The sequence below is a fragment of the Thamnophis elegans genome, chromosome 9 (genome assembly GCF_009769535.1).
Source record: "Thamnophis elegans isolate rThaEle1 chromosome 9, rThaEle1.pri, whole genome shotgun sequence".
Classification (NCBI taxonomy): domain Eukaryota; kingdom Metazoa; phylum Chordata; class Lepidosauria; order Squamata; family Colubridae; genus Thamnophis; species Thamnophis elegans.
Genome location: NC_045549.1, coordinates 3792903 through 3805683, shown reverse-complemented (window position 1 = coordinate 3805683; position 12781 = coordinate 3792903). Strand labels below are relative to the sequence as shown.

General features: G+C 48.0%; 2 protein-coding genes across 5 annotated transcripts in view; both read right to left on the bottom strand.

The window, feature by feature from the left end:
• Positions 1-12781, bottom strand: part of UBOX5 (U-box domain containing 5) — an 81572-nt gene that overhangs the window by 12520 nt on the left and 56271 nt on the right. Inside the window, exon 1 of one of the 3 annotated variants that reach the window (XM_032224082.1) lies at positions 11143-11223. The exons of 1 other annotated variant lie outside the window; for it this stretch is intronic. The gene's annotated coding sequence lies outside the window, so the exon portion shown is untranslated. Of the gene's footprint in view, positions 1-11132; positions 11224-12781 lie in introns of those variants that run through there. One more of the 3 variants, XM_032224081.1, reaches the window with a different exon arrangement.
• Positions 1634-11363, bottom strand: FASTKD5 (FAST kinase domains 5). 2 transcript variants are annotated; one of them, XM_032224075.1, is made up of 2 exons: positions 11133-11363; positions 1634-4222 (listed from the first exon to the last, which is right to left on the bottom strand). In XM_032224075.1, the coding sequence occupies exons 1-2, from the start codon at positions 11359-11361 to the stop codon at positions 1788-1790; spliced, it is 2664 nt and encodes an 887-aa protein (XP_032079966.1). In that variant the 5' UTR covers positions 11362-11363; the 3' UTR covers positions 1634-1787. The 2 variants fall into 2 exon arrangements, with proteins under 2 accessions (XP_032079966.1, XP_032079967.1); XM_032224076.1 differs by having other exon boundaries at positions 11143-11208.

Here is a 12781-nt window from a genome sequence, read left to right as displayed (position 1 = left end):
TGCCAAGCGGTATGTGAGAAATTTAACATGAGGTGTGCTCATTCGTGGGCAAACCGACTGCTGGATTTTATATATAACTAGCTGATAACCCAGCGCAGCCCCGGGGTATTTATTATTTATCCCAACCCTCCTTCCATGAACGTTGCTGCAATTTCTAATGTTGGATTTTCCCCCTTACCAGAGGGAGCCCCCTTGTGGAGTGCTGTGAAGCCGTTACCGTGGTAACTCCACAGCGCTGTACAGCGGAAGCCATTTCAAGGCAGTACGGTAGAAGCCATTTTAAGGCACAACAGGCTGTATCTTAACAGAACACACACCCCAAGGGGATGTTAGGGATGTCTTATTCCCACAGTATTTGTTTCCAGAGAGTAAGTCATCTTTGTACCAAGTTTGGTTAAAATTGCTCCAGGCATTCCAGAGTTATGCTGGTATGCTGGAACACAAACACACATAGACACACACAGAGCCATTATATATGTCTGTCTGTCTGTCTGTCTGTCTATCATCTAGATAGATAGATAGATAGATAGATAGATAGATAGATAGATAGATAGATAGATAGATAGATAGATAGATAGATAGATAGATATAGAAAAAAGGAAAGAAAAGAGATGATAGAGATTAGATAGATATAGATAGATAGATAGATAGATAGATAGATAGATAGATAGATAGATAGAGATAGATAGATAGATAGATAGATAGATAGATAGATAGATAGATAGATAGATAGATAGAGATAGATAGATATATAAATATTTGCTTTCCTTGGTTTTTTCACATTACGACAGCTGCTCCTTTGGGAGCGAAGGTATAAAATGTAAGTCAAATAAAACAGCATTACAAGTTATGTTTTATTTTCTTAAGGATGACAGTGAAATCCTTTCGCCCTCAAGGAGACATGATGAAAACTAGCACTGCCCCTCCTCAAATGTTATCTACGTTTAATTGCAAAGGGACATGAAACCGGAAATTCAGCAGCTTGGAAATACAAATATTGTTCACAAGGTGGGCTTCCATCTATGTCAGAGGTGTCAAACTAGCAGTCCGGATGCATCGTGTGCTGGCCCCACCCCCATCCGGTTTAGCGCAGGGGGAAAAAGTCCCGATACGTCACGTGACGCTGCGAGTTTGACATCCCGATCTTTTGTCATCTCAAAAGCTAAAAACTCAAGTCATCGCCACTGTTGTGGCCTGCCAATGCCAGCGGATCTGGCAGCAGATTTGGACAGTGAGGAGGGTTGGGGAGGAACCTGGGCCAGTCCTGGAGTCTGGGGAAGGCTTGGATGAGGGCTCTGTGTCGGAGGCAGAGAGGGGGCCAGGGCCGTCTGACAGTTATCAGCTGCCATCGGAGATCAGTGGGGCAGAAGAACAGCTGGAACCTGTTCCCAGTGTGCGCATGCGCAGAGCTGCCAGACGAAGGGAACAGCTAAAGAACAGGGGTCGAGTAAGGCCACAGATGGATGGTGAATGGCCCCTCCCAGAGGACATAAAAGAGGAGCGAAAGGGGAGTGGAGTTTGCAGGAGACAATTACTTCATTCCTGCATTCTTGCCAAATATTGCGGCGTCTGAAAGATATCGGCCTGCCCGCTCTCCAAGCCTGACAATTGGTAATTGTGGACTATCTTGAAAGACTGTGGGAGAAGAAAGACTTTGCTGGAGATGAATTCACTGTCAATTAAATAAAACGGTTTATCGGGATGAGGATTCGGCTTCGTGCTTCTGGGGAAAGCTAGGTCAGAACAGCCACGAAGATTTTTTCATCTGGTTCTACAGCATGTTTTGGCTACCTTTCAAACACTTTCTGGTACAAATACTTCCGCTGTTCCTCCCGGTTACATTTGAGTAATGGAAACCACTCCCAAAAAGGCAGTTCTACTGGGACGTATCCAATTTGGCGGAGCTGCCTCCTTTTCATGGCGTGGAGCCCCAGCAGCTCTTTTGAGTGATATCTGTACTGGTTTCTGTTGGTGACCTGAAGGGCTAATTTCACACATTCCTGCTGCTCCTGGTTTATCGGAGAGGGTCGTCCTTCATCTTTTGCATCAGCTGAAGTCTCCAAACCGGGTTCGGCATCAGAAAAATCCATTTTTTTCCAAATAGGCAGTCCGTGAAATTCTCCCCTTTTCTGAATACGCTGGTCTTTCTCGCTTTCCTCGGACTGGCTGAGCGGTTTCCCTTTCAAAAGCCGATTAATGATGTTATCGGTGAGGAGAGCGCCATTTTTTTTCAGTTCCAAACGCTCCCCGGTCACGCCTTCCGAATTAAACGGCAACGGCTTTCGGTTGGTGTCTAAGCGGATTTCCAAATCCACGGACCTGATGTGAGGCAAGACCGCGTGCAGCTTGATAAACTGGGGGCCGCCCAGCACCTCCTCCAGGAGGGACCAAGCCACGTCGAATTCCTGCTTCAAGACATAATCCCGCATTTTCCCCGCCATCTCTCGCTTGCTTTGAGTGGTCAGGCGGCTGCCGGTGTAGCCCGGGCACTCGATTCCCACCGTCCCGTCGAGGGTGAAAAAATCTTTCCAGAGATCGTGTTTACAGGTGCTGCTTAACTCGATAAACTCGGGACTCAAGGCGTAGTCGAGCAAATCGTGAGGGAAACGTTGCACAAAGGCCAAGCCGATTAAGGAAGTGATAAGATGCTCGGGGAATTTATTGTACTCAAACATCCTCGATTCCAGCTGTTCCAACAGGCTGGCGTAAAACTCTTCTTCGTTGGGAGGATGGTAGTTCAAGGTTCCGAACGACCACAATAATTTCGCGATGTCTTTGGTACGGCAAGACGCCGCCTTAGAGGGGACCGCGGCCGCGATCGCATTGAGGATGTCTTCATCGCAATAATGCAGCGAGGAGCACGCGAAGGCAATGTGCATGATGCCCGGGATGCTGAGAGCGGGGATCCTGGGAGGAATAACATGCCCCAGCTCCTTTAGAAAATCCAGGTGATCCAGGTGAATCCCACGGAACATTTTGAGCACGTTGATGATGGCAAAATTGCTCATGTCTCCCAAGGAGCCGCAGATTTTGTCCCCGATTTTTCTCAAGAGGGGTTCGGACATATTACTCTGTGACTTGAAGAAGCCTAAGCAGATGATGCCGACTTCCTCCAGATTGAGGGCGTGCAAATGTTTCAAGACCGAGGCCTCCAACTTCTTCACTAACTCTTCGGGGGCCTTCCGGCCTTCGCCGACGATGTAAACCAGTTGCACCAGCTGAGTCAGCGACAGATCCTTCCAGTTCATGTTGATGTCATTCAACATGGCATCCAGGTATTGAGGGACCTTGCAGTTCAAGCAACGCCACAGATCGGCTACCAGCAGCTGCTGATTCAAGCTCAGGTCCTCAACCCGTCGGACGCATTCGTCTTCCACGACCTTCAACATGTAATGGACGGGCGGAACTCCTAAGGCGACAAAGGCCTTCAAGAGCACGATCAGCTCCGCATTCCCAAACAGGCGGATGTTCTTAATGACGCCCTGACACAGCACTGGGAATCTGGGGCTGGATTTGAATGCCTGGTGTTTGTCTGCCGGCAAATGGCTCAGCCGGAAGAAAGAGTTCACGATGTCCTTGGGTTTCATGTATTCTTTCAACATGGAGACGTTCTGGAGGATGAAGTGAGACTCTTCAGCGGAAAGGAGCCGGCGGCGTTCCTCTGGGCTGTAACACAGAGATGCGTACTCGGGCCTTTGCTTCTGGAATTGTCTAGCCACTTTCTTATTGCTGGGAGACTTTAAATAGGCCTCATCCTTGTCATTCCTTATGGAGGACAGCAGCCATGAGTCCCTCGGGGACGCTTGAGTGCAGAAAGCTTTGCTGCTTCCCAAATCTAGAAAAACGTTCTTTGCTCTTGAAAGCCTTGGGAGAGCTAGGATGCTGGCTGTATTCTGGGTGCATCTAATGCTAGTTCTGGAGCAAAAGTCCAGAAGAGCTCCTTCTCTCGAACCTTGGAGAGCATCCTTGCGAAGGAGACACTTGGATTCTCGTGAAACGGAGGGATAATAATGTAATTGGTACCCTGGTAGCTTCCAAGCTTTGTGCACAACGGCAAGTTTGGGGTCTTGGCCTCTTCGATGGATGTTTTGGCTCTCTTCTTCTCCTCGGGGGAAGCTCTTCGTGGTCTCCATCTTGGGAAATGCAGGTGTCTTACAAGATCGCCCTGAAAATCTTCGGCATATTATCCTCGTGGGCATGGTCACAATTACCGGGCCAGGTACTGAAAAAAGGGCAGATGGAGAGTAAGTGGCTTCCACTTTCTTCTGTCGTTAGTTATCAAGAGATATTTTTGAAAGGCTACATTTACCCAGAACGTCAAAGAATCCAACGCGCTCTACGGCCAAAGAAAACTAACAGAGAAGCTAGATACAACGCTACTTAACTTTTCACGCCCTTCTTTTACATACATTTAGTTTGCTAAGTCTACTAAGCAGGCAACTGTGAGTTCTAGCGTCCCGTTGGAATATGCAGAAAAATAAACTCTTGGGACAAAGTGTATAACTTTACTAACAGATCCATACAGGCACAGAAGAAGCAAAGACAATTCTAAAGGTTCCCACAAAACCAAAGACGTCTCCGTGGTCATGTGGCCGGCATGACTAAACGCCGAAGGCGCACGGAACGCTGTTACCTTCCCACCAAAGGTGGTTCCTATTTTTCTACTTGCATTTTTTAACGTGCTTTCGAATTGCTAGGTTGGCAGAAGTTGGGGCAAGTAACGGGAGCTCACTCCGTTACACGGCGTTAGGGATTCGAACCGCCAAACTTTCTGATCGACAAGCTCAGCGTCTTAGCCACTGAAGTATCACATCCCTGATACTCACCCATATACCATCCTTCTATTTATAAACATACAGAATCCATTGATAGGTCTGATCTCCTCCCTCACACATGTTATGTAAAAACACACATGGATATTAACCCTTGAGCATACGTTGCATCCCTCCATCCTTTCAGTCTCTCCAACAAAAACTTTCCTCGTGTTATCCGGTCAAGGTTTCTCTTTCAATCAATTCTGTCCCCTTTCGTTGAGGTCTTGGATGGATATTATGATTTTGCTGCAAAGGAATATCACCTAACTCTCACACTACGGCATGGCATGACATCTAAGAGTCTATTTCCCTACAATAAGAATACTGAATAATGCAGTACCTTTCCTGGCTGGTTCAAAATTCCATTTTCTACACTCTTAAAATGTTAGGAAGCACAGATGCCTCCAACATGGCCAATGGAAACTCTGGGGGTTGAAGGCCACACTCGCATCTTAAATAGTTGCTGAGGTTGTGGAACAGTGAACTATTTATCGTGAGTTCTAGTCCTACCTTAGGCATGAAAGCCAGCTGGGTGTCTTTGAGCCAATCACCAGGAGACTGGGAATTCTAGTCCTGCCTTAGGCATGAAAGCCAGCTGGGTGACTTTGAGCCAATCACCAGGAGACTGGGAATTCTAGTCCTGCCTTGGGCATGAAAGCCAGCTGGGTGTCTTTGAGCCAATCACCAGGAGCCTGGGAATTCTAGTCCTGCCTTGGGCATGAAAGCCAGCTGGGTGACTCTGAGCCAATCACCAGGAGACTGGGAATTCTAGTCCTGCCTCAGGCACTAAAGTTGCTTGGGTGACTTTGGGCCAATAACCAGGAGTCTGGGACTTCTAGTCCCACCTTAGGCAGGAAGGTCATCTGGGTGATTTTGGGCTACCTCCATTCTCTCACACTCCCACCCACTTCACAGTGGGGAAAACAAACCTTTGGTCTACAATATAATGCATGTCGTAATACTGAGTTATATCGTTCAGAATAACACCGCTGAAAGAGACCCATGACTTCTTGTTCTGCTTTGGGGTGCTATGGGGAATAAATCGAGGGCCCTTTCCCGCACAGCCTTTTAAGTGGTATTAGGCGTTATCAGGTCTTAGGGAAGCCTTAACAAAATAACAGAGGTGGGAGGGGAATTGGAAGTCATCTAGTCCAACCCCTCTCCCCAAGAAAGGAGACCCTATACCTGTGATGGCAAACCTATGGCCCGTGTGCCAGAAATGGCATGCAGAGCCACCTCTCCGGGCACATAAGCCATCACCCGTTGTTCTTCCGGGTTCCGGCGTGCCAGCTAGCTGGTCATCATCTGCCCTGGGAAAAATGACTTTCATCTGATGAAGGTGCGCATGTGCGCACTGGGAACACGACCTTCCAGTTTCTGGCACACACATGCTCACCGGCCACCTGGTCTTTGCGTGCCCATGATTGCCAGAAAGAGCAGCTGCCTGGGGTGCATGCATGCGCCGGAAAGGTGATTTTCTGGTTTCCTGTGTGCGAAGACCAGGTGGCAAGTGAGAATGTGCGTGCTAGAAACCGGAAGTTCATCTTCATGGGGCGTGCATGCGCACCAGGCGGCTGCACGCACACACTCCTGGTTCGGCTCTGAAAAGGTTCGCTAACATTGCCCTATACCATGTCAGACCAATGGTCATCCAATCTCTTCTTAAAAATCTCCAATGCTGGAGCACCCACGACTTCTGGTGGCAAGTCGTTCCACTGGCTAATTGTCCTCGCCACCAGGAAATTTATCCTTATTTTGTTCTTTCTTTCGTTTCATTTGTAATTTTTTTTCATGCCCCCCACCCCTACCCCAAGTGAAGCATAATATAAAAGCATAACTTGTTTATAAAGATTTTTTCTGAGCAGATGTTTTGTTTTTAGATTTCAGGCAGCAAATGAAGCCACTGTAAAATCTGAATAACGATGCGAAGGATGGCGCTTCCTTCGCTCTCCTCCTTTCTATCTGCTTCTATCCCTGAAATCAATCCCTTGCAGGGAGAGGGGGGGGGGGAATAGAAGAAAAAGAAAGGCACTAAACAGGCAAAAAGCTTCGTGGAAATTGCACAGTGCCCAGGGGGGCCCTTGGCTTTGAGTTAAACGGAAGGAGACTACAATCCGTTACTGCCACCTAGTGCTGCCGAGAACACGTAGTAAAATGATAGTAGTGCTCCTCGGAAAAACGAGAAGCGTGGATTGGGGGGGAGCTACAATGAGGAGGAAGAACAATGGAGGTTTTTAAAAAATGGTACTAAACCTTTAAGAGTTACTTTGGAAGGTGTTCTATCTACTGTATTTTTTGGACTATAAGACGCACCAGTGTATAAGACGCACCAGGATTTCGAAGAGGTACCATATTTTTCAGAGTATAAGAGGCACCTTTTCCCATCAAAAAAGAGGCTGAAAATCTGGGTGAATCTTATACACTGAGCACAGCATTTTCTGGCCTCCTGAAACCCCGCCCCCTTCACCAAAATGGCTGTGCATAGCCTCATGGAGGCTTTCAGAGAGCTCCTAGGGGCTGGGGAGGGCAAAAATGATCAAAAAACGGGCTGTTTTTATACTCAATTTTGCCCCCCCCCCCAGCCCCAGGAGCACCCTATAAGCTTCCTAGAGGCTATCCATTTTTTTGCAAAAAACGGGCTGTTTTATTTCTCGTTTTTGGCCCCCCTACCCTCATAGGAGCACTCTACAAGGTTCCTAAGGGCTATTCGTGCCCTTTAAAAAAAACAGGCCCGTTTTCTCAAAAAACGGGCCGTTTTTGGGAGGTTTGCAGAGTGCAACAATTTTTTTTTAAATTTGCCTCTTCAAAACCTTGGTGTGTCTTATATTCCAAAAAATACGGTAAGGAACCACCACCACCCCGGGCCCCCAGGAGCACTCTGCAGGCTTCAGCAGGGCTGGGGGAAGGCAAAAACGCCTCTGTTTTTGAAAAAAACGGGCTGTTTTTTGCAAAAAACTGGGGCATTTTCCCCTTCCCCCAGCTGTGCTGAAGCCTGCAGAGTGCTCCTGGGGGCTGGAGGAAGGGAAAAATGCCTCCGGGATGCAGTGGTGGGGCTTCGGGAGGCCCAAAATGGCTGTGTTTGGTGTATAAGACGCACCAAGATTTCCACACTCTTTTAGGGGGGAAGGTGCATCTTATTCTCCAAAAAATATGGTAGGTGGCTGGAATGCTCAGTTAACGGCAGGACATTTCAATCAGAATAGAGCTGGAAGGGACCTTGGAGGTCTTCTAGTCCAGCCTCCTGCTCAAGCAGCAGAGCCTGGCCTATACAATTTCAGGGGTGTCAAACTCAAGGCACGGGAGGCCGGATCTGGCCCGCGGGGTGCTTAGATCTGGCCCACAAGCCTGCTCTGGACACCGCAAAGGACTGGCCCATGGCGCCACTGCTGGTGAAAATGGAGATGGGGAAGGCTGCGTGCAGTCGTTCCAAGGTCTGGTTTCAATGGCACAGCGTTGCAGGAGGCTGTCGCAACCGAAAACAAGAGCTTAAGAGCCCGGTTTCGCTGGCTGAGCACTCAGGCCACCACAGACGCCCACCCACCCAACATGAGTGATGTCAAGCTGGCCACGCCCGCTCTGACTACACACACCCTGAGGTCAAACACATGCAGCCCTCAATGAAATCCAGTTTGACACCCTTGACCTACAACTCCTGGTGGCAAGCTGTTCCACTGGTTAATTATCCTCACTGTTAGGAAGTTTCTCCTTACTTCTCCTTTGTTTCTCTCCTTAGTTAGTTTCCACCCTGTTGTTCCTTGCCTTGCCTTCTGGTGGTTTGGAAAATAAGTTGTCCCGCCTCTTCTTTATGGCAGCCCCATTAATACTGGAACCCTCTTATCATGTCCCCTCCTAAAAGTCCTTCTTTTCTCTAGACTAGCCAAACTCAAATCCTGCAACCGTTCTTCATCTGTTTTGGTCTCCAGGCCTTGCAACCTAAGGAGAAAGGATGAAAATTGCCCCCTAGAGGGGCTGCATCAACGCAAATTTGGGGGTGTTTTTTTCCCCACAGAGTCCCACGCCAGGATTTGACAGAAGAAAATGATCATTCCTAAGGGCAGGGATGGGCAACGCACGGCTCTGGAGCCGCATGTGGCTCTTTCATCCCTCTGCTGTGGCTCCCTGTCGCTCAAAATATGTGTCACAATGTGCGACACCTGCCGCCATACGATTTATTGAGCTTTTCAACCCCTGGTAGCTTTTGTGGCTCCCGGTGTTTTCTTTTCAGTGGGAAACGGATCCAAATGGCTCTTTAGAGTGTTTAAGTTTGCCGATCCCTGTCCAAGGGTATTTGCTGGCTTTTCTTGAGCAACTGATAACTACCTAAGCATTTAAATTCCTCGTTACTTGGGGAAGGAGATCTGCAACCTACGGCAAATGCAACCCGAACAGCTCTAAAAATGGATCAGGCAAGATTTCTGGATGGTTGATCACTAGTTTGCAAGAATCTCACCAGACTTAGAAGATAAAAGCCAAGGGCGTTCAACTTAGGGCAACGTTTTAGACCTGTGGACTTCAACTCCCAGCATGGCTCGCTGGGGGATGCTGGGAGATGAAGTCCACAAGTCTTAAACGTTGCCAAGGTTGGAAGACCCTTTAAATCTAGATCTAAAGGTTTAACTTGAAATGTTTTTATAGGCCCAGACCGGACTCCAAGTTAGAAGGTCTTTTAACCACCTCTATGCTGCTTCCTCTGCTTCAGCCAGCGGTACCATCACAAATACAGGTAGTCCTCTACTTATGTCCACCATTGAGCCCAGAATTGATATTGCTAAGTGAGAAATTTGTTCAGTGAGTTTTGCCCCATTTCACAACCGTTCTTGTCACATTTGTAAAGTGAATTATTGCAGTTATTCTCTACCTACCTACCTACCTACATCAACTACATCTATCTATCTATCTATCTATCTATCTATCTATCTATCTATCTATCTATCTATCTCTCATCTATCTATCTATCTATCTATCTATCTATCTATCTATCTATTATCTATCTATCTATCTATCTATCTATCTATCTATCTATCTATCTCTCTCTCTCTCTCTCATCTATCATCTATCTATCATCTATCTATCTATCTATCTATCTATCTATCTATCTATCTATCTATCTATCTATCTATCTATCTATTATCTATCTATCTATCTATCATCTATCTACCTACCTACCTACCTACCTACCTACCTACCTACCTACCTACCTACCTACCTATATAATCTCTATCTATCTATTATCTATCTATCTATTATCTATCTATCTATCTATCTATCTATCTATCTATTATCTATCTATCTATCTATCTATCTATCTATCTATCTACCTACCTACCTACCTACCTACCTACCTACCTATATAATCTCTATCTATCTATCTATTATCTATCTATCTATCTATCTATCTATCTATCTATCTATCATCTATCTATCTATCTATCTATCTATCTATCTATCTATCTATCGTCTGTCTGTCTGTCTGTCTGTCTGTCTGTCTGTCTACCTATCATCTATGTCTATCTAGAATTTCTGTTGCTTAATACATTTGTTAAGTGAATTTTGCCCCATTTTACAATTCTGTTGTTCAGTGGAGTGCCCTGCCTTCAGAAGTTGTGGGAGCTTAACCACTGGAGGCTTTCAAGAAGAGACTGGAGTGCCCTCTGTCAGAAATGGTGTAGGGTCTCCTGCTTGGGGGTAGGGCTAGATGACCCACAGGGTCCCTTCCAGTTCTGTTTTACCTGTAAGTCGTAAGTCGAGGACTTACCTGTAGTTGGGGGTTCAGGAACCCCTGGGAGGAACCCCTGAGGCTATCAAGGTGGGCGGAGGGGAAAGACCTCTAGGGCAAAATAGTCTCGGCACTTAACCCAGGCTCCGCCCCATGCCCCTCCCTCTTTCCAAAGAGGATCCCGCCCATCACTATTATCAGTCTCCATCAATCTGAGCTGACAGCAGGTGCACCTGAGAAAAGGGGGGGTAGGGGAGACAGGAGCCCCCCCCCTTTTGAGTCCTGGAGCAGGAGGAGGAAGCCCCCCCCAGGAATCCCCCCACCCAGTCGATCCTACCGGGCGATTGCGCAATTCCCGGGCAGTGACGTCACAGCTAGGCAGAGCAGCCTTCCCCTCCAGAGACCACCAAGCGGGGGCGGGGCCACGCGGGGCGGGGCTGTGACGTAAGAGGTGCAAGGGCGGGGCTTCGCGAATGCGTCAACCTTTCGCCCTCTGAGGGACGTGGGCGGGGCGGGGGGGGGCGACGAACCGGACCGCTTCGCCCCTTCACCCCTCTTGGTTTGAAAACACGACCATCCCTTCTTCCCCGTCCCACACTCACCGCGGCCTACCCGTCTTTTTCCCTTTCTGCCACGGTCGCTCGGCGAGGCTCCCCTCTTTCTCCTACCGCAGGACCACTTCCGGTCAGGTGGCCTCACGCACTTCCGGCCCCTTAACGGCCTGAGTTTACCTCGTTCGACAGAGAATCCCGCGCAGGCGCCGTGTGGGGGAAAAAAAGAGCCGAGGGCCGGAAGGGAAAAGAGGCGGGGCCTCTTTTGCTGCGCGCGCATACCCGTGTTGAGGGTTAAAAAAAAAGAAGTCGCCGGCGATTCCATTGCGCAGACACCAGGGGGCGCGCAGGAGCTTGCTCTGCAGTCGTGGAGATATATATTCATTTTCTATTTGTTATTGAATATTTATAATTAGCAGGAAATTAATTTGCGGGATAAATAAGGCGCCTCTGCCAATAAGCCCCATCCCCCATTGCAATACCCGCTTTGCCAAGTCTCCTCCTTGGGCGGGGTTCAGTGTTTCTCAACCTTGGCAACTTGAAGATGTCTAGACTTCAACTCCCAGAATTCCCCAGCCAGCATTCGCTGGCTGGGGAATTCTGGGAGTTGAAGTCCAGACATCTTCAAGTTGCCAAGGTTGGGAAACACTGGACTAGATGACCTACAAGGTCCATTCCAACTCTGTTATTCTGTTATTTTGGGGCGTTCTCACGTGCAACATGTGCACGCTTCAGCTTCAGGCACTGCATCTGCTGGCAGGCAGCCGCAACCAGAGGATCAGAAGGGACGATGGAGCAGTTACAGGTGGCCCTAGACTTAGTGACCGTTTGAAGTTACAACAGCACTGAAAAAAAAATGACTTAGGACCATTTTTTTCACACTTGTTAAGTGTGAAATTCCAGCAACCTGGAATTGAGGAGAAACTTCCTAACAGAGAGAACTATTAACCAGTGGAACAGCTTGCCACCAGAAATTGTACCCTTCTATAAAGCCCCAGTAAGTTCCCATACCTAGAGTACTGCATCCACTTTTGGGTACCACACTGTAAAAAAGATGTGGAGACTCTAGAAAGAGTGCAGAGAAGAGCAAACAAGAGTATTAGGCAACTGGAGGATAAAACATACAATGAACGGTTGCAGGAACTGGGCATGGCCAGTCTAGGGAAGAGAAGGACCAGAGGAGACATGAGAGCATCTTCCAATATCTACCAAGAGCCAAGGTGGCGCAGTGGTTAAATGCAGCACTGCAGGCTACTGCTAGATCAGCAGGTCAGCGGTTCAAATCTCACCGGCTCAGGGTTGACTCAGCCTTCCATCCTTCCGAGGTGGGTAAAATGAGGACCCAGATTGTTGGGGGCAATATGCTGACTCTCTGTAAACCGCTTAGAGAGGCCTGAAAGGCCTATGAAGCGGTATATAAGTCCACTGCTATTGCTATTGCTATTGCTATTACCCCAGAGAGGAGGAAGGGGGTCAAGCTATTTCCCAAAGCACCCAAAGGCCAGAGAAGGAAGAATGGATGGAAACTGACCAAGGAGAGATTCAACCTGGAAATAAGGATGAATTTTCTGACAGTGGAACAGAAGTTGCCTTCGGAAGTTGTGGGACCTTCACCACTGGAAGCTTTCAAGAAGAGGCTGGACTTCCCTCTGTCAGAAATGATGTTCGGGCTCCTGCTTGAGCTGGGGGTTGGACTAGAT

Excerpts from the sequence above, each read along its gene's own strand:
- FASTKD5 (XM_032224075.1), bottom strand. The coding sequence starts at position 11,361 with ATGCGCGCGCAGCAAAAGAGGCCCCGCCTCTTTTCCCTTCCGGCCCTC. Across the intron at positions 4,223-11,132 it reads AAAAAGACGGGTAGGCCGCG|TACCTGGCCCGGTAATTGTG; the intron begins GTGAGTGTGGGA and ends CCCTTTTTTCAG.